We start from the raw sequence: 26,462 nt of genomic DNA, 5'->3' as shown, positions 1-26,462 counted from the left end.
TATTGTATATTTGTTATTACTCTTTTAATCAATGGCTTAATGCTTATAAACAAATTTTAATTGGTTACGGAGGTATGTTTCTTAATACAATCAAAATTTTTAAGAGGGTTATACATAAAAGTATAAACATAGTTGTATATTTATATGAGATTTAAATTAAGTGAAAACCCTTCCGAGTTGTGAGAACTTAGAGAATTCGATCTTACCGTGTGAGTTTTGCCTTCATTTTTTCACACCCCTAGATTAAAATGTTAGAAAACACTGCCGTAAAAATGTAAAAAAATAAATGAATTTTGAAGTAGTGTTTTTCGGCCCCTTACAACAGCTGTAAAAAGCTGATGACATAAGTATGACATCACTTTTTTCAGCAAGCATAGCATCATTTTTTACATCATTTACGGCCGTCGTAAATGAAAAAAAAAAACATTTTATTTTTATTTTTTTGGCAAAATTGTTTTTTTTTAGGATTTTTGGTTAATTTTTTTTTGAAAAAACTTTTCGTAAGATCAAGTTCTCTAAGTTCTTACAACTAGCAAGGGGCTGTTTGATAGCCTCTGAATAGTCATTAAGTGACTAACTCTTAATGGAACCATTAAGAATTTTACCAATGAAAAGGTAGAAGAATGTGACATGTGATGATTTATCATTCAGAGGTTTTAAACCATTAAGAGGTAGCATCTGAATAGTCATTAAGAGGCTACCAAACAGCCTTTAAGTTTTCATTCTACCCTAACCCTATTTATGTGTATTTATATATATTTATATATACATACTTATGTTTTTCTTTCTTATTAATATATTAAAACCTATAGAAATTAGCAAACTTTTTGTGCATAAGGACTTGTAAGTTGTGCTTTGGGTGTTTTTCAAAAAAAAAAACTTGATTTTTTAGTTTTAACCCAAAGGTTTGTACATTTTCCAATTTTAACCCTCATAATTTGTTTATTTAACTTTAACCCAAAACTTTTCATTATTTGCAATTTAACTTCACAACTTTTGTCACTTATACTTTTCATCTTTCGCAAATTTTCGTTTTACATATAGTTCTAAAATTTTCGAGTTATTACGACGCAACGTGCATGTGTGGTTCAACGTTTTTACCTCTATTTTTCCATGTTTGACAGGTTCGTCGCAATACGCATATTATAGGTCGAGTCAGTGTTGGTTGTCGATGACGGTTGTGTGACATTAGTACTATTTGACACCGTTTTACGCCCCGCCGCAACGCGGGGTGTGCTTTGGGGATTTTTCAAAGAAAAAATTGTTATGCATATGGTTGTCGTAACGTTGGCTTTGGGGGTTTTCCAAAAAAAAATTTGATTTTTTTTACTTTTCACCCAAAAGTATTTCATAAATTACTTTTAACCCAAAACTATTTGTATTTTTACTTTTAACCCAAAACTTTTTATCTTTTACAATCTATCATCATAACTTTTTTTACTTTTAACTTTGGTCCTTTATAGTTTTCATTTTCCACAAATTTTGCGCTCTATGCTTGGTTCTAGATTTTGTGACTTAACACATCACAGCGTGCGTCTTTGGCTTAACGTTTTTACGTTTCGTTCTAAATTTTGCGAGTTAACACGACGCAACGTGCGTGTGTGGGTGAACGTTTTTACATCGTCTATTTTTACCCCGTTTGACAGGTTTAACATAACGTGTGGGTCGTAGATCGACTTAGTTATAAATAAAGAATCCCCGCCGCATTGCGGCGGGTCGTAATCCTAGTTAAAATTATTTAGAAAACATAAGCTATTTGGATCATTAGGTGTTATGACTTTGGATTTATTATCCAATTGTTTGATATGGAATATGACTCCATTAACTTATAAAACCCAGATTATATTAACCGCGACAATTAGACTCACACTATTTTAATATAAGTTTTAAAAGTTTAAGGGGCTCTTTGGGGTATGAACAGTTAAGACCCAATATTTAGATAAGAGGTCTTAATCTATATAATGTTTAATCATTTAGAGGTAAATGTGTGAAGCATTGAGACATCTGCTATTAAATGCTGAATTAGTAAGATGTCTAAACCATTAAGAATCTATTAAGTATTGATACATCTAAGATGTGTTTGGGGTTGAGTTTTGAAAATAGATTATGCGTTTTGAATAATCATAATCAGATAATTAGCTGTAATAAAACGTGCTGCAGATAGTGTTTGGATTTGATTATGTTGTTTGATATCACAATAATCAGATAATCAACATTGTTTGGATTTGATTATGTTGTTTGATATCACAATAATCGGATAATCAACTATTTAAGTGTTTGGCAAGTATATATATTTCAAAAAAATAAATAAGTGAAAACGTAAAAAATCAGTTTTTGGATTATCACGTTTTCCTGCAGCAAGGGGTGACCTACTTATGGATTATCACGTTTTGAACTCTACAAAACGTAAAAAAATCACTTTTTATTAATTTTTTACCAAACACTCAAAATAGATTTTTTGCGATTTCAAAACACAATAATCAAATAATCAGGTTGAAAACGCAATCCCAAACACCCCCTTATTTACCTCTGGGAGATACAAAAGGGGTGGATACTAAAATAAACCATACTTCATTAGCCAAAATACATTATCACTCATTTTCAAATTAAAGATTCTCAATGTCCACTTTTGTCAATACCCTTTTTTTTTTCTTTATTTAAAGCTTTCTCCCATGTTACTAATTTCTTTAAAAAAATAAAATTTTAATAGGAAAATCTTATAAAAGAGATTCTACTCGTAATTGCTGTCAACCTTTTATTATTATCTTGAAATGTATTTCACCAAAATCCATACATTTTCACACAATCCCTCAAAATTTAAATATAAAAAATTTAAGAAAAAGAGAAAAATTTGAGATTTAAATATAAAGATTTTAAGAAAAAGAGAAGTTTTGAAAACAAAGGTCAAAACAAGATCTCTGAACTCTGAAGCTTCTGCCCCACATCCCCATTGTAGCAACAAAGTATTATAAAAATTATATATTTATTTTCAGTAGTGGCCAGGTATGATCTGTTTATTACACAATTATTATGTAATATATTGATATAGAATATAAAATGGAAACTAGCTGTTCTTGTTTATGTTTTCTCTACTGAACTGCTTCTTAAATGGTTGATGTTGCTTTAGGTTCTCTCTTAGATCTTATTTTCAAAGCTTTTGATAAAGAACTTGTATAGTACAGGTATTTCCATTTTTGTTGCAAGGGTTTTTGTATATGGGTTTGTTAAAAGCTTACATTTTGTTGTCTTTAATCTTGCTGAGATCAATGTGGTATTGTGTGAATGTTTTTTTTTTTTTTTTTTTTTTTGAACGACCAACAAACTCAATCCCGAGCACTCTAGGGGCACCCACTGGACAAACGGAGTACTTCCGAGAGTAACCCGAGTCCACCACCAATTCCGGGGAAAACCCGGTAATCCACCCGCCCGTAGGCACGACAGTGAAATTACCGGTAAAACCTGTTTGGCTCAAGGATCCAACCCAGGTTTCCCTGGGTCTCCTATCATTGCCCACCGGTGCCTCACTCTGCACCAAGTGGGAGTCGAACCTGCATCTCTCAAGAGAAATGCAAGCTCTCCAGCACTTGATCTAGAGATCATTGGCTGTGTGAATGTATATTTTAGCTTTATTGTGTGTTTGTGGTTTTGGGTTTCAAAAATCTTGAATTTTGTTGTCTTTACTCTTGATAAAATCAATGTGGTGTTGTGTGCATAATGATTTTAGCTCAGTTGGGGATTTTGTGTTTTGTATATGGGATTCTTAAAATCTTGGATTTTGATCCGTGGACTGGGCGTAGAGGGTCGTGCACAACAATTTCTAGACGTCGAGATACCAAAGTTTTGTTTTTGATAGGATCGAATTTGCTATTCAATCAGGGGTTGCGGCGCAGCTTGTTGCCACTTTACCTGCCATTCTATTGTAAATTTTCCGGTTCTTTAATAAAAGTTTTATCTTTAATGACAAAAAAAAAAAAAAAAAACTTAAATAAACCAATGTGGTGTTGTATGAATGTAAGTTTTAGCTTACTGTGTATTTGTGTTTTTGGGTTTCTTGAAAATCTTGAATTTTGTGGTGTTTAATCTTGCTGAAATTAATATGCAGGTGTTGTGTAAATAGAGATTTTAGCTCAATTGGGTGGCCTTTTTTTTTTTTTTTTTTTTTTTTTGTTTTGTATGTGGGTTTTATTAAATCTTGAATTTTGTTGTCTTCAATCTTGTTGAAATAAATATGCAGGTGTTGTGTGAATATACATTTTTTTTTGCTGAAATTAATTTGCTTACTTCACAAATTTTGAAATTTTGTGTTTTGTATGTCTTCCAATACACAAATTTTGACTTTTGATCTTGAACTTCAGGACCGAAGACTCGTGGTCAAACTTCCGGTCAAACTGTTTCGCAACGATGCTGCTCGGATATCTTCTGCTTATGCTTGGAAGTTTGTCCTTCACATTAGGTAATGTCAACTGTTCTTGAATCTTGACCCCCCTTCACTTTGACTTTTTCAGTCAAACTTGTTACTTCTCTTAAAATCATGTCAAATTCCCGAAACCGCAGGTGCATTTGTCGGAGTAAACATCGGCACTGATCTTTCAAACCTACCGTCACCCGAACAAGTGGTGGCAATCCTTAGATCCCATCGAATAACACACGTACGTCTTTACGACGCTGATAATCACCTCCTTAGCGCACTTTCTGACGCTGGAATTGAAGTTATGGTCAGCGTAACAAACGAAGACGTTTTAAGAATCGGACAATCATCGGCTGCAGCCGCATATTGGGTCAAGAAAAACGTCGCAGCGTTTGTACCCGCCACTAACATCACCGCCATAGCTGTTGGTAGCGAAGTTCTTTCAACAATCCCGCACGCTGCACGCATTTTGGTTCCCGCAATGAGAAATCTCCACAAAGCGTTAGTTTCGTCGAACCTTAATTATCCGATCAAAGTGTCGACCCCTATATCAATGGACATAATCCCGAAACCATTCCCGCCATCAGCCGCCACTTTCAACGCATCATGGAACTCGACGATTTCCGGAATTCTCGACTTTTTAAAAAGTACAAATTCCTTTTTTATGCTGAATGCTTATCCTTACTACGGTTATCTACAAAGCAACGGTATTTTCCCTATCGAATACGCTCTTTTTCAACCGCTGACACCGGTCAAACAAATAGTTGACCCGAACACCCTCTTCCATTACGACAGCATGTTTGACGCCATGGTGGATGCTGCTTATAACTCCATGTCAGCTTATAACAACTTGGTAATCCCGATCGTTGTGACCGAAACCGGTTGGCCATGGGCCGGTGGTGCGAACGAACGTGACGCCACAGTGGAAAACGCCCAAACGTTTAGCAACAATTTGATTAAACGTGTCTTAAACGATTCAGGCCCGCCTAGTCAGCCGACAATCCCTATAAACACTTACATATACGAGTTGTTTAACGAAGACAATAAGCCCGGCCCGTTATCTGAAAAAAGCTACGGTGTGTATTTTAGCAACGGGAGTTCGGTTTACACTTTTGGGACGGATACATTGGGCCAGACTACGGTGAACAACGCTTCAGGCGGGTTTTGTGTTGCAAGAAAAGGGGCTGACACATCTAGCTTGCAAGATGGGCTGAACTGGGCTTGTGGGCCGGGCCAGGCGAACTGCAGCGCTATTCAATCGGGCCAAGCGTGTTATATGCCTGATACTATAGAAAACCATGCTTCTTATGCTTTTAATGACTATTATCAAAGAATGCGTAGCGTGGGTGGAACCTGCGACTTCAGTGGTACAGCCGTAACAACCATGGTTGACCCGAGTACGTATATCGCTTCTTTTTTCATCTTTTGTTGTATGCATGCTGATAAAATATTCAAATGATTAAATGTTTGTGTATCTTCATTTTTTAGGTTACGGGTCATGCCTATTTACAGGAAGGTAAGAGCGTTTCATTTTATCGTACTTAAGAACCTTTTTTTAATCGAATGCTGATGTGTTAATCGGTTTGTTAACAGCACAAATTCAAGCATTGGCGGAACGGCTATGCCTGCAATGGGACCCGACGGGCCACCTGGAAACGGATCACCTGGTCTTGTTCCTGATATCATGTTTTTGTTTCTAGTGACCGTTGTGTTGTCGTTCGTGTAGATTTTCAAGGTTATGTATAGCTGATATTTGTGCTCTTAGCGTTTTTAATGCGTGAGCGTTGGGAATATCGCGATATTAGATTTAGATAGGAATTTTGGATTAAACTGGTAATGGTTTGGTTGTGACTGCCAAACCTTGGGTTATTTTTGTTGTTGGTATGCAATTTGTAAGTTTTTTGAGGCACATTGTGTGTGTGTGTGTGTGTGGGTGTGTGTGTGTGTGTGGGGGGGGGGGGGGTTTGTAGCCCTAAGCAAGGTCATTTATGAGAGTATGATTATATTGTCAATTAGTTGTTCATAATCTCTTCTAATATCAAGATTCATCATATATCATGTGTTGAAAAAAAAAACATACATATATTAATTTTTTCATAGTAAATTTGCATATTCTTAGTCCTTAGATGGTATAGATCACTTTAGTTGTTCAGAAGGCAAATAAAAAGGATTGTTATTGTATAGTTAATTTTAGTGTCGTTGATAACTTTTCTTTCATCATTATTTTATTTAGTTGAGATTCACATGTCATAACAATACAAAATTAATTTTAGATTAAAAATTTTGAAATGGGTAAGGTGCTACACACAGGGCTGTTCAAAAAGCTCGTAGTTCAGAGCTCGTTTGGAAAAAACTCGCTCGATATAGCTCGATTTGAAACTGAGCCGAGCCGACTCGGTTGGAAATTGAGCCTAGCTCGGCTTTGTAACGCTCCGCATTTTTGTACTTTCCTTATTTAAAAAGTGAAATCGTATTTTCTATTTTTTTGGAAACTTGAAATCGTACCGTATCGTAATTATATATTTTTCCCATCTTATATCTGAGACTTGACCATAATGAAGATTCTATTTTTATACACTTATACACATGACTAATACTTGTGTTATACATCACAATCTTGAGTGCTTATTCATACTCGCAACCTATACTTGAGACAAGACAGTACATTATTATTTTATACGGACATTATATCTAGTGAATACATCGTTACATTATATGTATAATAATTATAATATAACTAGAATTTAGACCCGCGGGCGTTGCTCCGCGGGCCAGTGAATTTTTACATTGTGTGAGTGAGGCGTTTTCTTCATATGCTTTATTTATACAACTTATTACAAGGAATTGAATAACAATTCAACTTAATCATGTTAGATCCTATCCTCAAAAGAATATTACAAGAGAGTCGTGACAACAAATTCCCTGAATTAAAATCACAATCACTGAAGTAGTTATGCAACATACCTGTCGTAGGTATGTTAACTCAGCCCTAGGCTTGTTAAGATAGAAGAATAGAAGTCCAACCTACCTGCAAAAATGCAATAAAAATCGGAGAAAACAGTAGGCGCTATCCAGGGCGTAATTAAATGAGCCCATGCATGTTATATTTGTTGCCACAACCACTGCACAAATGTTGGACCCCGGCCCGAACCCAGGAAGATATCTTACACCAATATTCTTCACAAAAACACGATAACTAATAAGAAAGTTAAAATTTTACACATTCAAGATTTTTAAAAGAGGGATACCTTAGAAAGGGTGCTCCCAATTGGCTGAAGATGAAAGTAATCACAATTGACACACTGGTAAACATATGAAAGCTTTAAACGTGTATTTTTCATCGCACTTGCTGAACTACTTTTTTTTCATAGCTCCCAAAAATTGATAAAAAATATTCAAGTGGCACGATTTAATAGCAATTTAAAAAAAACTTGGGCTTCTCAATCCTGTTAAGTACAATCCTACACTTTAAAAATTTAAGCTTCAACCAAAAAATATACAAGGAAATGGAAATGGTGGCGGATGTAAGAAAAAGAGAAGAAAAGTTTGGTCAAGTCAAGCCGCAAAAACCTCTCTTCCTCATCGTCAGCCTTTACTATCTTCAGCAATATTCTTACCATTTTCCTTTATTCCACTTTGATTTGTCTTCAAAAACTTCCAATAACTTAAATTATTTATGCCGGCTCAAACGTTTTGGAGGCCCAAAGCAAAGTTCAAAAGTGGTGCCCGTTAATGGTTCTTAAGAGAAAGATGGTGACTCGTATTGCAGGTCAGAGTAGTATGCGTTAGATGGTAGCTTAGAAAAATAATCCTAAAGACTTTTTTCAAAGAAGATTGAAGCCTAGTCATTCTTTGTCTGCGGTTATTGATCATCCCGTACACAACACTTAAGAAGGTTAAGGCGGCAAGCAAGTGTGAAAAATATGTAGTAGCATGGCCATCTCTTCATCTAGCCATTCATGGCAACATCGATAGTGATATGGTGGAATCACAATGTTTAAAGGCGATCGCTTTTGGCGCCTAGGCTAGATGCAGGGTAACCAAACAAACAAAAGATAAGAATATTTTATATATAAGTATTATGAGCTCGAGCATGGGTAGGAACATCAATGTCAGCAAGCACATTAATTCCTCTTCTTTGGGCGTGAGTATAACTGCACAATATAACAAAAAATAAAGAGATGCGCATTATAGTAGTAGATAGTCCGATGTATGTAAATCAAAATTGTAATTTACTTGACTCGCTTAATTAGTTGCAACAACAACTGTATAGCATTCGGGCTTCATATCCAGATTTGTCAAGGAATGACTGCGATATTTAACGGATGAAGTCCTCCCAAAGTTATCAGCAATGTGGGGTGTTCCATAAGTATAAATAAGAAATCTAAAAAACATTTATCAAATTGAAGTGTAAAAAAGATAGAGTACCAGATCCTTTATCACTTAATCAGTAATGTTGCATGTGGTAGCTATGATTCCCTCATACTATTGGAGAGAGATGCATATGAGATCAATAGAAATAAATATTGTAAATAAAGATTTTTAAAGAGAACAAAAAGTATGTACATTTGTAATTGAGATTTTCACCTTTTTGGAGGCAAAATCCATACACCAGGTTCATGAATAAGTCGATTAGGCCAGGTCCATTTGCCTAAATTTTCATGTTACATATTCTCCTTGCAGTTTTCCACTTAGACATCAGATTATAAGACCCCCCGTAACGGGGCGTTGTTTTTAAAAAAAATTCAAAAAAAACGCTCCATAACGCCGGAATCCCCATTACATGGGGCGTTTCCGGGCGTTTTTTTTGAAAAAATTTGTTTCCGGCGTGTTTATAAAAACGCTTGAACAATGTTGAATGACCAATCCAAACGGCTAGTTTTTAACGGCTAGTTTTTATTTTTATTTTTTTTTTATTTCATTTCCCCCTATATATATATATACACACAATCATTTTCAACCAAAAAAATCACAAAAACTCTCTAAAAAATACAAGCATTTTATAAAAACTTGATGGATTCTCCTAGTTCTTCCTCCATGCTAAACTATTGCTACCACGAGTTTTTTGCGGATGGCGATGGTTCAACCGATGAGGAGGTTGAGCAAGAGGCGGTTATGGGTGCTTGTAAACTAGCGATGAGATATGCCGAGCATTGTCGTCGCCCCCAAGCCAAAAAAGGTAAAAGAGGTTATATTGAACGAGACCGACGCGGGGCACACGATCGTTTGATGAAAGATTATTTTGATGAGGAGCCGACATATTCGAACGAAATGTTTAGACGTCGTTTCCGAATGAGTAAGCGGTTATTTCTACGTATAGTCCACGACTTGGAAGCCAACTACGATTTTTTTAAACAAAAAGCGGATGCGAGAGGGGAACTTGGATTTACCGGTATCCAAAAGTGTACCTCGGCGTTACGAATCCTTGCTTATGGAAACACTACCGACATCAATGACGAGTATCTAAAAATGGGGGAGAAAACAACGAGAGATAGCTTGGAGCATTTTTGTCGCGGTAAAATTCCTATACTTTACAATTTATTTTTTTAACATCGAGTATACTTTTATTTTTTTTGTCTATGTTTACAATTCCTATAATTTATTTTTTTTTGTGACTATTTTTTTTTATAAAGGTATAATTGATGTGTACGGTGCGCGTTATCTTAGAATGCCCACATGAGACGACCTTCAAAAGATCTACGAGGTACATAATGCTCAGCATGGTTTGCCTGGTATGATCGGGAGCATAGATTGTATGCATTGGCGTTGGAGTAACTGCCCGACTGCATGGCGAGGCCAACACACACGGGGTGACCAAAAAGGACCCACTATTATTCTTCAGGCGGTTGCTTCACAGGACCTTTGGGTTTGGTCTGCTTACTTTGGCGTGGTCGGGTCATGCAATGATATTAATGTTTTTGAACAATCTCCGCTGTTAGAGGAGTGGATTTCTGGCAAAGCTCCTAAAGCGTCGTTTTACGCAAATGGAAACTACTACCCTCATGGGTATTATTTGAGCGACGGAATATATCCTAGGTATTCGATTTTCGTGAAGACGTATAGTGATCCTATTGATGAAAAAAGAGCATATTTTAAAAAGGTTCAAGAGTCTTCACGAAAAGACATTGAGAGATGCTTTGGGGTTCTTAAACAACGCTGGCATTATTTGAGAAATCCTTGTCGTGCATGGAGCAAGCAAAAAATGAGAGATGCTATGTACGCGTGTATAATCATGCACAACATGATTTTGGAAGACGAAGGAAAGGCAATATGCCAGAATTATGTGCCAGAAGCCGTTCAAGAAGAGCATCCGCAGGCGTCAATGGAAGAAAGAGTGAATAATGCGCGAGAGTTGCGTTACGAACCGTACCATTCCCAGTTAATGGTTGATTTACTACACCACGCATGGTCGGTTCGGTATGTACCACCGGAGGGAGAGGAAGAAACGGAGGACGAGGGTGAAGAAAGCGAAGATGAAAACTAGTCTTTTTTTTTTAAATTCGGATTTTAATTTTTTTATTTGTAGTATTTTTTTTATTTAACCGCATTTTATGTTTTTTATTTCTAGTATTGTATTTTTTTATTTAATAAAGTATTTAAAGTTTAAAAAAAATAATTGGGAAATGATTGCATGGGCATTATTTGAATAATGCCACACTACACCATTTTATGGTATAATGCCCCTTGCTGACTAGGCTGCCACATGGCGCAAAACGCCCCATGGTGGGGGCATTATAATGTTTAACCATTACGCATGGTCTAACAATAGAACTAATGTGCAATATCAGTAACCTAAACATAGATTAGGTAGGCAAGATTTTTTACAACTGACTATAATAAAAACCAAAAGCAATTAACCTTTGCATCCAAAGAATGCCACCATATCCATTTGGTATGGAAGACGAAAAACTAAAAAAGGCCTGTCCCAAACAAACAACACTCTAATTTTGAGATTTGGGACCGGAGATAAACACCGCAAATCTGAAGTTGGAGGAACGGTAATGGAAGCCTTGGGCAGTTCGTTAAACGCATCGTCAATCTGAACCGCAATGTAGGATACAAAAGTTGAAGCAAATGGTACAACACCCTAAAGTAGATAAAGCACCGCCGTCATCGATACCACAGCGGTCGCCGGAGTGTGGTCGGATCTTTCTCTCCTGATTCTCTTTCTCCCGATCTCTCTGTATCCAAGTGACAGTGTGAGGAAGATGATTTAGGTTTTCATATGAAGGAGGATGAATGACGGTGTCTGTGTGGGCTTATGTCTCTTCCACCATCCAATCTACCCAATGAGAAGACAAAATCAGCAAAACTGGTATAACATATTATTAAAGCACAATGTACAACTCTCTATGCATACAAATGTTGTAAATTAGAGTTATATATAATGGGCTGCAAATACGAGAAACAGGACCCAACCTAACCCTACTCACCATTTGGCCGAAGGCACTAGTGGCCTTCAAAGCCCAACACGAAAAGGTCTTTAGGCCCACACGAAGGCAAGGGGCCTTCTCCCCCTTGCCACACGAAACACAAGCCCCGTAAAGGGCTTTCCCCCCACTTCTCTCCCACACGAACCCAAAATGGGCCTTCGTGCCACCTACAATGGGCCTTCGCCTCCTTTTTTTCTCCTTCGCGCGAACAACAAGGACTTCATGTCCTTTCTTTGCCGCAAACCACTCATCACTCCACACGAAGGAGTAGCCTTTGTGCGGACAAGGCATCCTTCGTGTGGGATATCATGCCTTCGCGTGGACCATCTGTACCTGTTACGCGCAAACATCAGTTAGATTTTTTTTAAGTTCTGCTTTTACTTTAATTCAACCGTAAACTAACACCAACTCATTAAATGATTAAACCCTAATTTTAGCCTATAAATACAAGCCTTCTTTCACTCTAAATCCTTTCCACTCACCTCAAACACTCTCAACCTCTCATTTCTCTCAAAGTGATTCAAGCACATCAACGAACTTCAAGAGTTCACAGTAAGTTCCTAACTCACTATGTTTATCTTTTCTTCTTCTTGTTTTCTCTAAACTTCTTGGATAAGCTCTAGGAAGGTTTCCACAAGTTTGTCTTGGCAAACTAAAGTGGAACCTCACCACATTGAGGTCCAAGATAGTTACAAACTTTCTGTTGTGAATTTCATTCTTATATCTTGTTTGTTTTGATTAAAACTTGGTGTAAACTTGTACCCACCAAGCTCCCAACTAAGTTCATAGTTGTGGGTTTGTGTTGTAGTTAAATTCCACCAAGAAGACAAGCTTAAACCTTATTTAAATTATGTCCAATTGTTCCAAGTGATTGAAATCCATCCAAGCTTCAACCTTCTATGTTGAAAGTCTTGTGCATGAGTTGTGTGTGAACCATGGAAGCTTTGGCTATCCAAATAAGTTCCACAAAATCTCACTTGTTCACATTTTTCATACACCAAGTAGCTTCCAAGAATCAAAGTAACACAACCCTGCCGCACCTCCAACATTTGCCATGATGGGTATGGAACACCCGAGTTGATCTTACTTGGCTACTTGACGAACTCGTTAGGTGTATTTTTATTTTTATTCTGACCAGCTGGGTTATCAACTAAGTTGATGACTTTGTGCTTTGGTGAAACATACAATGAGGTTAATCCTACCTCCATGCTTGACTTACATGATTTATATGATAGTACATGATGGACAAATTATAACCTATACCATAAAATATATAATATATATTTAACCGAATTCTGGATGCTAATCGGGTTATGATTAGAGGTCAAGGACATAGGTTATATTATCTTCGTTCTAAACTCCTCGTTTGTGATTCTAATGGGCAAGTTAGGACCCATGAAAACACATAAGAACTTAGTGTCAAAACGAGTATTTAGACAAGATATAATTTCGTGTACATATACTTTTATACTTAATTCCGAATCCGAACCCTCTACAAACTCCAAATACTCATACACATTCGTTTCCCCAATGTAGGGTAACTTCGATGCTCCACTCTCACTCGTCAACTCGCGGTTTAATCGGAAAGCTTAGTTTGTGGTTAGTGTCTTATCCAAACATGGTTAATCTTCTTTCTTTCTCGTCTAAACAGATATGAAGATCCTGCAAAACAATTAACACATCGTAAACTCATTAGAAGGAGGAGAATAGGGGGGGTTCTCCTTGTAACCACCCTCCGGCGTGAGAATAAGTAACTGTTTTGAGGATAATAGTGTGTGTATTAAGTGAGATAGCAAGAGAGCGATCCTGAAACCTGGAGGTGAAGTTCCCTATTTATAGCTAAGGTGGTTTGTGGAGAGATGGGCTGATGGGCCTTGGGCCTGAGGACGACAACAAGAAATATCCATTCAGCTCTATCTGCCACGACCGTTAGTGATTCCAGGCGAGAGGGAAGCTGGTGCATGCTGAATGGATCCATGTGTCCTGACGATCGTCCTTGCTGTCTGGTCTGTCATCAGCAACTAAATGGAGATCGTGGAGCAGTGGTCGGCGCACACTGATTGGTGCCACGTATACGTCCTTGTGTACCTTTTTGGCTCCTGTACGATTATCCATCGTGCAGCACGATCAGGTACAACCTGTTGGACGTTTATTGGCCCACTGTTCTGCCACTTGTACCTTTGGTACTTGTCCGATGTTTACCTGCGCTTCTTGCTTTCGCGCGACTATGCTATATCCCATACAATCGGTGCAAGGTCAAGGAAGCTAGGTCTTTTATCCAAGGAGCTAAGTGTCAAAACTGATCTTGTTTTGGTCTTGACCTCGCGCGCGACTTGGAACACATTTGTTTAGCCGCCACAAGGTCGGTGAAGTTATCAATTTTCTTTAACTTGGGTATGGTCTCGCGCCCGACCTGAGGCTGACTTGTATGGTCGGCGCATGATTTAGGATCATACCGCTTCACCGTGAGTATACATGACCCCCTTTTTCGTTTTATCACTTTTGGGTGCAATATATATATATATATATACACAAAAACTCATACAAACACTTATACGCAAATACTTTATTCATACAATTGAATCCAAACATGCTTTATACGTTTATACTTAGAAATACATTTATGCTAGAAACCTTACTTGCACAATACTTTGTCATTAATTTCGTACAAGCCTCCCTTAACATTTATAACGCTATAGGGGTCTCACCGCCCGTATTCTTGAGGTCATGTTAAGTTTATACATACAAAACGGTCTTGTCGTTGCAACGACAAGATTACGCTATTAAACTTATTCACCATCCATATACCCTTTTCTAGCACTTCATTAAGCCTATTTCACTATTAAACTTGAAGAGAAAGAAAGCTTATGAGTTTTTTGAAACCTCAACCAAATCATAATTACACCGTAGGTCTCTCAAACAGTGGTTTACCTTACTGAAATCCATAGAAGTTCTCAAGAAATAACCATAGAAAACACCTTGGCAGATAGAATCAAATCATCTAGTGTCAAAACAATACGACATTTACCTGTATTAAAAGCGTTAAAAGCCTGCACAATTCAAATTCATCATCTAAACCCCCAGTCATAAATCAACACAATCAGGTGTTTAATCCAAAATTATGCAGATAATGAACATGATCATGGATAAACGATTACATGATTTAAAGTTCATCTTAAAACCGTAACAAACCTTGAAACATTAGGAAAAATTCAGCCTACAAATCTCCATTGTAATCCTAACGAACTGAAACCTAAATTATCAGTGTAAACATCAATAACCGGTAGTAGATAGAACAGAAACAGGATTAGACTTGGTTAACCTTTAAATCTTACTTTGTGGGTCACCATTCTGTTCGTAGGGAAACCTGGAGATGGGAATAGGTTTGGCGAAACATCGTCTTCTCCGGTAAGTTGTACCTTTGATTGTGAGAAATCCACACCAAACAATCGTAGAAGGAGGAGATTATCTAGAAATCCATTGATAAAACCATTTGATTCATTAAAAAATCGACACTGTTTAAACAATATAAACCCTAATTTCAGATTTGAAAATTGAACTTAGAATCAAAATCTGAAGAAGAAGAAGAAGAAAAACTACAGAGAAGAAGAGTCTAACCTTGATCTAGAATGTTAGATCCATTGTCTTCGCACAGATTAATCGTCAAAGTGCAAGGATTGCCTTAGATTTAGGGTTTGTGATATGCAATAAGATGAAAAGGAATGGTTTAAACAAAATGGAAAGTCTGATGAATTGATTGATGGTGAAACGTATCAATCACTCTTTGATAAAAAAGAGTGGATGAATGTCATGAGATAAAGGAAAGTATAGGTTTGGCGCCTAGAGTGGATTCTCTTGATTAAGAGAGTGTCCACATCACCCAATTGATTGGCCAATAATAGGCAATATGGCAAAGTTGAATTATTTTAGTATAATAGATAGATTTTGTTGAAATTTTATTTTTAAAATGGAGTCTTGTAAGTGTAGGTATATCCGTACATATGTATGTATACATGGTTGTGTGTTTGTTGCTTGAAAGACTGTTTACATGTGTGTTATTTGGATGATGATGAATATACATTCGATGATCTTGTTAAAACATAATATAACCTGCATTTTATTCATATTTTTAGTACTAAAATGGTTCATAAAAGTTAATGGTCATATGTGTGTTGTTTGATGATGTATTTGGTGCAATTTGGTGCCCTAAATGTGTGTAGAAATTTGGGTTGTTTGCATGCAATAGATTATTTAGAAGGGGTAATCTCCAAAATAGCCAAGACTTGGTCAACATTTCAAAAATAGCCAACTGAAACCCCTCAAAGAGGGGTTTCACGAATTCCCACGCATCTCAAACCAAAAGTTAAGACGTTTCCTCATCAGCCATCCACCGAAAGCCACATGTCCAAACACTTAGGCAATCACTCCATCTACCTTGTTCCTCCCTATTGGTCTATCCTATGCAAATTATTACTTCAAAAGAATTCTGTATGTTTAAAAACAAAAGGTTGTAGAAAGCATTGACTAATTTGCATATGTTATCAAGTAGGTGGGTTCTTAGGAACCTTTTGCAACCACGTGTCCACAATTGTAACCAGCTGTCATTGAAATGCTTTAACTATGGCAAGCTGAGACGTTATCATCCAGACCCATTCATTTCTCTCTCCACAACTACTATTCCTCTTTCTTCTTCACCGAGCACCACCACCACCCTCACCGAGCACCACCACCCTCCACCGAGCACCACCACCCTCCACCCACCACAACCACCACCGTAAACCGCCATGGTCCAGGTCACATACCAACCACCACCATCACCTACCAACAATCGTCACTCTCCGCCCACCACAACCACCACCCACAACAAAAACCGGTACTAACCACAACCCCCACCACCGTCACCTACCACAACTTCAATAGACCGGACCAACATCTCAAAACCATCTAGGTTTTATCACCATCTGGGTCGTACATGCGGTACGAGTGGTCTCCTTGGCTTGAACCGGATGGGTTTGGATTCAAAGGCCGGTGTCAGTCGGGGGTCAAAACAGAAAATGAGACGTTTCAACTGTACCGGAGAGGATTGCCGGAAAACGAGCGGAACAGAAAATGAGACGTTTCAGCACTTGTGGACACGTGGCTTTCGGTGGATGGCTGATGAGGAAACGTCTTAACTTTTGGTTTGAGACGCGTGGGAATTCGTGAAACCCCTCTGTGCGAGTTTTGCTCTCATCTTTTTACACACACACCTACATTAAAATATTACAAAAAAACTGTAAAAAAAATTTAAAGTGACATTTTTAGCCTTTTTACGTTGCTTTAAAAATCTGTTGACATCAGCATGAATCAACCTTTATATCAACTGTAAGGTTTTTTACGGGTGGTGTAAATCAACAACAACTATTATTTTTAGAAAAGTTGATTTTTTTAAAGATTTTAGTAAATACTTTTTTTTAAAAAAACTTTTATAAGACCAATTTCTCTAAGTTTTTACAACTCGTATGAGTTTTCATTTTACCCTAATTATATATATATATATACATATATATATATATATGTATATAGGGGAAGGTTCATTTGAGAAGAAATATAATGTGAGAAGAAAAAGAAGAAAGGGCATATTAGTAAAATACTATTTCATTTATAATTCATATCATTAATTTTTAATTCTTTAATTAATTAGTCAATTAATCATTAATTATCCTACATATAATCTACAAAACCTACACATATCAAAATTTTCCTACATATACCTTACACATTAAAGAATTTTATCCTACACAGTCGAAATTTATCCTACACGCCTCGAATTATATCCTACACAACTCATAATTTCTCCTACACAACTAGTAATTTATTCTACACTTTAAATTAAGTTGTTTTTTTTATTTGGAAAAAAGTATATATTTTGAAAAGGAGTTACAAATTTAATTTAGTTAATTATTAAAGGGAAAGATACAAATTAATGATTTTTGTAAGTTTACCAATATACCCTTATATTAAATTAAATGCAAATATTAAATGAAGTAAAATGAAGCATTCTTATTGGTTGAAACTTCTTCTTTTTTCTTCTTACACAAAAATTCTTCTCATTTGAACCCTCCACTATATATATAAAGTTCTATGCAGAACACTAAATATTGCGAGAACACGCAGAATAAAGTGAATCACTCATTTTTTCAATCCTAAAAACCTAAAAAGTAAATGAAAATGTTATAAATGTAAGATTTATTGTTTCTCACACTAGAATTTAAAACAAAATATGAAGAATCTTCAGTTTCTAAATAACCTACACACATGTAGGTTATGTGTAAGCTAAATTACATATATGTATGTAGACTATGTGTAGGAAAAAATATATGAATTTTTTATGTATATATAATGCATATATGAATATAAGAAACATAAAATTTAAGAAATATGAACCTTAAATCCCAAAATTTGGTGATTTAGAGTTGTTCTTTTTGTTCTCGCAATAATTAGTGTTCTGTAATGATCCTTATCATATATATATATATATATATATATATATATATATATATATATATATATATATATATATATGTAGGATTCGGTTCAATTAAGAACCACCATGATTTGTGAGAACCATTAAAACTCCTACTTTTCGCGCGAGTTGGGCCACTATTTTATACACAAACGTAGATGAAAATATTATAAACACATATGTAAATAAAAAAAAGAAACTGTCGAGTTGGTAGTTACGCCCGATGTAAATTTTGTTTACGGCAATGTATTTTTTTTACACCCGATGTAAATCTTTTTTACATTACCAATAAACCTTCTAATTAGAGGTATATAGATGAAGAATAAAATGAAAACCCATTTGAGTTAAAAAAACCCTAAAAACAGGGAATGTAACATATATGTATTTGAACATTTTTATAAAAAAGCGTAAAAAGCGTCGACTAGTTTTTGTAGAAAAAAAAAATGTTCAAAATCTACATGTTACATTTTTTTGGACATATATATTATGTAACATGAAATCTTTAACTTTAAAAAAACTACTCGGCACTTTTTTGTTATTTTTTTTACAAAAATATTAATGTTACATTCCTTGTTTTTCTAGAAAAAAAATAAAAATGTTAAATAGGATTTTTACAAAGGTTTCTTAAGGTTTTTTTTTTTTTTTTTTTTTTTTTTTTTAACTAAAGTGTGTTTTCTTCCTATACTTCACCTATATATATATATATATATATATATATATATATATATATGTATATATATATATATATTTATTTATTGAATTAAAGCAAATAAAATATCTTGGAAAATAAAATATCTTGATTTTTTTTCTTCCAACTTAATTTGGGTGACAAAGCTTTTGCCTTGTTGGAAACGTTAGACTTTAAAGGTCAAGGTAAGACGTATGATACCAACCAGAAAACCACTTATTTTGATTTAGTCGGTGCGTGATATATAGACTTTTTTGTTTATTTAGTCTTTGACGCAAGAGTGGACTGGTATAATTCTCTTTTACAAGAAGTAACCACGGTCATCACTCAAACTCAATTAACTGACGTGTCTCCTCCCATATCATTTTCCACCTTTTCACCACCCTATACAACCATCACAACCAATGCAAAAACCACCGGCATCATCCAATAATCTCTACAATTATCATCAACAATCGCTTATGTCAAAAGGCGATAAGAACTAGGGTCGCGATGAAGATTCATCATTCTTTATTGGGATAATGGATTTAAATAATCAAAACTTTTACTATTTGACCGATAACACTTCCAATTTACAAATTGTACGATGCCACTCTCAACTCTCAATGATATGTGCACAATCACTACCATTACCCACGTTGCCATGCATTTTTCCATTTTATGACTTAGCTTCCATTTTACAATTTTTAGTCACTACATTTACTTGAGTTGTGGTGTTAGGGGACACGGGGTGGTGCGTTATAGCACCGTGATGAACAAAAATAACGCGTTGAACACCGCCCCGCCTATTAAGTTTCACTCGTTATTTTTATAACTCGTAATAATCTTCACGCGTAATAATTTCAGGTTCTTTTGTCCCACCCATTAAGATTCTTTTGTCCTTTTGTAAACAATTGAATACAAAGTTTGATGAAAAGTTCAATTCAGGTCCCTCAACTTTTAAGACCTATTTTTAAATAGCTTTTCTATCACTAGTGATACCACCCCGCCTACATTTCTATCACTAGTGATAGAAATTTGGTTGATGACATGGCATGATATGATTGGACAATGGGAGTGATAGTTTCTATCACTAGTGAACCACCTCGTGTCCCCTTAGTGGGTTATTCCGGAATTTACTTTGTAAGCCAATAAAAGGCAACCATGTTTATTGTTTTATTACGAATATATAGAAAATTCCTTCAGATGAGTGTCTCCGTTCTTGTCTTGTTCTTGAGACACTACACATCTTATATTATAAATAAAATACGTTTTTAACCCTATAGTTTTATTTTTTTTATAACTTTCATTCATTCGGTTTTTTATAAGGACTAATGCGGTGCGTTAAATTTTTCCCTCTAAATTTCGATATAACTTTATTTAAAAATTAGTTGTATTCAAAATGATGACGTAGTAAAGAACTGAGTTGATTCTGACCAACAACATCTGTATCTCAAACTGGGAAAAAAAGTAAATAATACATGTAAGATTGAATTATTCGTTTATTTGTTCTTACTCAATCTGGGGAAAAAAGTAAACCTAAAAACCTCGTTTTTCCTCCAATAACAAACCTTCACCTCACACTCTAGTTTTTATATAAAAAATATTAAAAAAGAATATCAATTTTGTCTAGTGGTGGTTGTGTTGATTTAATGGCTGCTTTCGCCTTAAAACCTACATATTTTAAACAATATTTCTTTGTATAAGTTATAATAACTAGGGCTGCAAACGACCCAAACCTTCGGTGAATAGTTCGTGAACCGTTCGGCGGAAAGTTCGTTTGTGTGTTCGTTTATTAAACAAACGAAGATGAACAAGAAATTTCGTTCGTTTCGTTAAATGAACGAACATGAACAGAGGCCGCGTCCGTTCATTTATGTTCGTGAACGTTCGGTAACGTGTTCGTTGTGTTCGATAGTTCATTAGTGTTTTAATTTTTATATACTATTTAAATACTTCAAAATTCTGACAAATAAAATACTTATAAGTGTATGTGTATTATATAATCTGTTCATGAACCCTTGTTTGTGTTCGTTTGTTTTTATTTGTGTTCATCGACATTATTTTGTGCTCATTTGTGTTCATCAGCGTTCGTTTTCGTTCGTTGCCTAAAATTAACAAACAAACACAAACGAACACGATCAAGTTCATTTCCGTAACAAACGAACACGAACATAAAATCCCATTCGGAAAGCGTTCATGAACAGTTCATAAACACATATATTTCTTAACAAACAAACACGAACAAGATTTTGTTCATGTTCGTTCGATTCGTTTGCAGCCCTAATAATAATAACAACTAATATTAATATTAATTAGTTAACTTAAAAGTACTGAAATATTTAAATAAACCAATTGCATTTATGATAGCAACTTCAATTGTATTCACAGGCATAGTACTCAAATTGGAAAAAAAGTAAATTATACAAGGTAACTATTAATACATGTAAGATTGAATCATTCGTTTATTTTTTCTTACTCCTTTTATCAATGGCTCAATAGTTATAAACTGAAATTTGTTTAGGCTAGTTTTATAACATATTTGTACCCTAAAAAAGTAACATAACATGTTGATATAGTTCAGAGTACATAACTCTTGAACTCAAATGAAACAGATAGACTGCGGTTCCATCGATATACACTACTCAAAGCCAGCTCGTAGGGCATCCCACGATTGGGACTAGCTACATATTCACCACTTCAACAATAGGATCCAAAAAATATTATTCAAGCTGCCAGACTTGACTATCAATAAATTCTTCACACATAAAGTCATTGTCTTTCATTTCTTCGAAATTCATACATAAAAGAAGAAATAAACACCAACCACATAAAAGACACTGTCCACATAAAAAAGAAGAAATAAATGGTGACCACTATCTTCTAGCCTTCAGGAGAAATGGGAGTTAAAGTAGTAAGCAGAATGCAAAGAGTACAACTAAAGAAAACAATTAATAAAATAAAGAATAAGAGTTGAGTGTTCTTTACGGCTCTATAGTTTGTCCATTTTGTTATTTTAGGCAAAATTTTAAACTTGTACCGTTTTCCTTCCTGATATTTAGAAAACGTGTCATTTCATTTCAATAAACTAACCCCAGTTAAAAAAAACTTATAACCCAGTTAGCTCAGGGACGTAAATGACACTTAAAATCTAAGGACGTAAATGACACTTAACTCCTAGATATTTTTTATTTTTTAAACTCATTATTATTATTATTATTATTATTATTATTATTATTATTATTATTATTATTATTATTATTATTATTATTATATACACAGTCTCTTTCACTTCCTCACTCTCTACATCACCACCACTACAGCCACCGGTGCCACCATTGCCACCTCCATCTTCTCCTCTCCCACTTCTCTCTCTCTCTCTGTCCAGTTTTCTTCGTCTCTCTCTATCTCTTTCTTTCTAACATTGCATCATCACCGCAGCATATACCTCCGACGACCACCCCATCATCTCCTGCCACTCCCACCATCACAATAACCACCGACGAAGACCTGCACAACCATAGAATCCTTGCGTCGTCGCCTCCTCCGCTCACCACTTGAACCCTTGCGTCGTCGTCTTATGCTAGTTCTAACACCAACACCGCCGCCTAAAAACCATTTATTAGATCTATCGCAGGCTCCAAGGGTGTTGGAAAAACATAAATCCCTACGATCTATTGAGATTTGGGCATGTATTCATTTGTTCCTATTGCGGTGGTGGTTGTTTAGACGACTATTTAGGGTCTTACACGGCCGATACACATGGTGGACCCTATTTGTTTTGATGTTTCAAAACATATTTAACAAGTGGTGGGTGTTGGTTGTTATAGATGGTGGTTGTCTAGTGGTGGGTGGTGACGTCGGTGGCTGTGGTGGTGATGGGGGGGGGGAAGTGAAAGAGACTGTGTATATAATAATAATAAAGTTTAAAAGAAAAAAAATCTAGGAGTTAACTGTTAAGTGTCATTTAATAATAATAATAATAATAATAATAATAAAAAGAAATTTAAAAAATAGAAAATAAAAAATCTAGGAGTTAAGTGCCATTTACGACCCTAGATTTTAAGTGTTATTTACGTTCTTGAGCTAACTGAGTTACGAGGTTTTATTTTTAACTAAGGTTAATTTTTGGACTAAAATAACACGTTTAAGAATGTCACTAAGGAAAATAGTATAATTTTGAAATTTAGTCTGAAAAAGGAAAATGAACAAACCATAGAAACCATAGAAACGTAACTTAACTGAAACACTAAAGCACTCGTAACAAACATGGAATGTGGGGAGCCATTTTTGACTAAACTGTCATGGAAAGTTGAAGACAAAGTAAACACATGGTGGCATGAACTTTCTACTAGCACATGTCTTAATCTTTAGCAATTGAATCTGTTTTATTAGTATAGATAAACTCAGTAAAAAGAAAAAATATATGAGTATCAATTTGGTAAAAGTATTTCGTAATCAGCACGTTCGTCCCGTTCGCTTTCGATACATTTGGCGCTCTCGCCCCTGACGCGGTGCGGTTCTTAAAGCGGGTTTAAAAGGTGGTAAGCAGTAACACCGCACATGTTAAGGGGCAGAATTTTGTGTTTAGCAGGGTAGGGTTTGCTATTCCGAAAGGGGTAGCGGCGCAGTTTGTTGCTCGTCTACTTGCCATTAGTTTGTAATCATATTACATTTTATGTGTTTGATCAAAGTACTCAAACCATTTTAACTCTTATTTTACTGTTAAAAAGACAAATTTTGTATGATCTGAAATGAACCGAATATCCGGATGTTGAGTTAAGTAACATTCAACAATAAAAAAAACCAACTCTAGAAATATAAAATCATGAGTCTGCGTACTGAAATCTTACTTTCTTGAATTAATATATTGAAGTTGGCTTGTACAAGCTTGATTCTTCCTACACTTAATTTTTGAATGCGCAACAAAGAATTTTATTTCAAACCAAAAAAAACATTTGGGTTGATCCTTCCTATACTACTTAAGAAACTTTTATTCTTAAATGAGAAACCAGAAACAAGAAACTAGTATAATATTGTTTTACACCTTTGCAAAATCAATTGTGGCTTTCCCATCATGTGCCTTTCTGAAAAAATGCTTGACATAATCCGAGTAGAGTACATGTTTGTAGATCGGTTTCTCCCCACTCTCAACCATTTCTACCAAAGGTCCAATAATGTCACTAGGCCTTGGGTTGACGAATATCGGGACTGAAATCCTACTATCATTTCCATTTGCAGTTACGCGATGCTCAACACTTTTGTACTTACCGTTACTCATGATTTGAAGTGCATCTCCAACATTGATCACCAAAGATCCATTTACCGGAGGGACATGAACCCATTCCATAGTTTTTGTGTTTCGTACGTAAAGCCCGCCAATGTCATCTTGAAGTAGTATTGTGAGTGTGGACACGTCTGAATGACGCCCCACACCCACAGTAAGCTCAGGGTTAGGACATTTGGGATAGTAGTTAAGGTTAATCCTCTTGGACCCCATTAGAATTGATTCTTTAGTTGAGTCAATGTCTTTTACATTTAGCCCATTCATCAGGATCTTGAGCAACCTCTTGACAACCGTTTCAGAACTCCTTATATATTCCAAAGCTTCATTCCTGTAATGACCAGTTTACTTGGTTAGTGATCTTTGATTCTTGTTACTTTTATGATTTTATCTCTTATGAATATAATTTATCACATATATCTTCTATGAATAAAATTTATGACTTCTATCAGTAATGATTAAAATATAGCTTTAAAATAAACTATTGAACAAATATAATAATCTAAGCAACAATTTGTTACAACAAAGGATCAAATCCTTGGTAAAAACTTAAAATGATGTCTAGTGTCCTAGTGAGATTTTCAAAAGTTTACAGCTAATATACATATGGATATATTTTGCTTCATTTACAGCTAATATACATATGGATATATTTTGCCTCATTCTTCCTTGTATATAGATAGACATGTATTTGCATATGCAGACTCTATAAATTTTATTAGGTTAATTTTTATAAATTCTATTTAGAATAGACTCAGGTTGTTTGATATGAAACCATGGTTGCAAAAGTCGCTAGGCGCTCCCTAGTCGGTCGACCGGGGAGTTGAGAGTACTCGGCCTAGGCGGAGAGTACACGGGGAGTACTCGGACATGCCAAATTATAAAGAAATTAGTTTTCGGAAATTAAATATATGTCAAATAACATAAATTTACTAATATTTATAACAAAATACGTGAAATTGATATTCCTTCTTTAATATTATAGGCATAAAATTATGGTTTATTTTATTTTAAGTCAAACTCGGCCCGAGTTGACCTACTAGATCCGATTTTGGCCAATGTTGACCGCATTTGATCGATTCCGAGTAATTAGTCGGAGTTGAAGAAAGTCGCATCGGCAGCCTACCTTGTAGCGACTACTCGGGGAGTACTCGGCCTTGGAGACCTTGTTTACAACCATGTTTTACTAACTAAAACTCTTGTATAAAATATTTGTACCTGCAAATGGCTGGCCAGAGGGAAGCAGCCTCATCATCCGAGACAAAGAACAGGCTGAGATAATCCTTCCACTCCAGAGCTTTCTCGGCTTCAGGCGTAAAACTCGTACCAAATCTAACGTTATTGGTACCCGATTGTTCTTTCGAGTATTTCTTCTTTTCTTCAGCTGGCAACTCAAAAAACTTGTGAGTTGCATCTTTGACATTTCCAAGAACATGAATAGGGATCCCATGGTTTATTATCTGAAAGAATCCCCATTTCTGTGCTGCATCACATACCGCTTTTGCTACTTTCGGGTCATCCGAGTTGGACAAATCAATAACCGGGATGGAATCTTCATTCAGTTCTTCATTGCTAGTGTGATCAAACCGTTCTTGTGGTGGTTGAATGTATTGGTGTGGTAGTGTCTTGAGCCCCAGGTCTGCTAAGCCTTTAACTCCATGACCTTTGTTCACCACGAAATCGAGAATGTCGAGTGGGTTTGAGGGGGTCATGGAGATTGATGGAGCCATGGTTCAAGAAGTGTGTGTAGATTAAGTGATTAGTGTGATGGGTTTGTCCAGTTTGGTTGCTATATATAGAGAAACACATGCATGGCTTGAGAAAGGAACAGTATATTGGGTGTAATTAATATGATGAATTATATGGAAAATAACCAAAATAAAGATTTGACCGGTTAGTTTTAACAAAATAAACATGAGTTTTAAAGTTTTTAAAATGAATGTCGTTAGAGATTCACATAATTTGTATAGTTCACTTTAAAAAGTAAAAAAAAAAATGATTCTCACGTTTGTAGTAAGACGTTCTAACTTTTCTTTCAAAAATGTATATCCGTTTAACTAAAACAAATTAAATAAAGTAAAAATAACTTTCTTTCAAAAGTTTATAATGTTTTAACTAAAATAAATTAAATAATATTAAAAGATTTGTTACGGTTTGATTGACTA

The 26,462-nt window shown here is 35.5% G+C and overlaps 3 protein-coding genes across 5 annotated transcripts; 2 read left to right on the top strand and 1 right to left on the bottom strand.

The window, feature by feature from the left end:
* Positions 1-2,861: 2,861 nt before the first annotated feature.
* On the top strand, positions 2,862-6,317 carry LOC110898741 (glucan endo-1,3-beta-glucosidase 4). 3 transcript variants are annotated; one of them, XM_022145574.2, is made up of 5 exons: positions 2,862-3,003; positions 4,356-4,453; positions 4,555-5,805; positions 5,897-5,924; positions 6,002-6,317. In XM_022145574.2, the coding sequence occupies exons 2-5, from the start codon at positions 4,402-4,404 to the stop codon at positions 6,132-6,134; spliced, it is 1,464 nt and encodes a 487-aa protein (XP_022001266.1). In that variant the 5' UTR covers positions 2,862-3,003; positions 4,356-4,401; the 3' UTR covers positions 6,135-6,317. The 3 variants fall into 3 exon arrangements, with proteins under 3 accessions (XP_022001266.1, XP_022001265.1, XP_022001267.1); XM_022145573.2 differs by lacking the exon at positions 2,862-3,003 and adding an exon at positions 3,042-3,182; XM_022145575.2 differs by lacking the exon at positions 2,862-3,003 and adding an exon at positions 3,512-3,919.
* Positions 6,318-9,368: 3,051 nt separating this feature from the next.
* LOC110901344 lies at positions 9,369-10,088 on the top strand. Its single transcript, XM_022148177.2, has 2 exons — positions 9,369-9,923; positions 10,042-10,088. Exons 1-2 carry the CDS (start codon positions 9,422-9,424, stop codon positions 10,086-10,088), a joined length of 549 nt encoding a protein of 182 aa, XP_022003869.1. The 5' UTR covers positions 9,369-9,421.
* Positions 10,089-23,855: 13,767 nt separating this feature from the next.
* Positions 23,856-26,075, bottom strand: LOC110898740 (feruloyl CoA ortho-hydroxylase F6H1-3). The gene is made up of 2 exons (XM_022145572.2): positions 25,516-26,075; positions 23,856-24,628 (listed from the first exon to the last, which is right to left on the bottom strand). The coding sequence occupies exons 1-2, from the start codon at positions 26,025-26,027 to the stop codon at positions 24,055-24,057; spliced, it is 1,086 nt and encodes a 361-aa protein (XP_022001264.1). The 5' UTR covers positions 26,028-26,075; the 3' UTR covers positions 23,856-24,054.
* Positions 26,076-26,462: the final 387 nt, after the last annotated feature.

The sequence above is a fragment of the Helianthus annuus genome, chromosome 13 (assembly GCF_002127325.2).
Source record: "Helianthus annuus cultivar XRQ/B chromosome 13, HanXRQr2.0-SUNRISE, whole genome shotgun sequence".
Classification (NCBI taxonomy): domain Eukaryota; kingdom Viridiplantae; phylum Streptophyta; class Magnoliopsida; order Asterales; family Asteraceae; genus Helianthus; species Helianthus annuus.
This window is presented reverse-complemented; position numbering and strand designations above follow the sequence as displayed.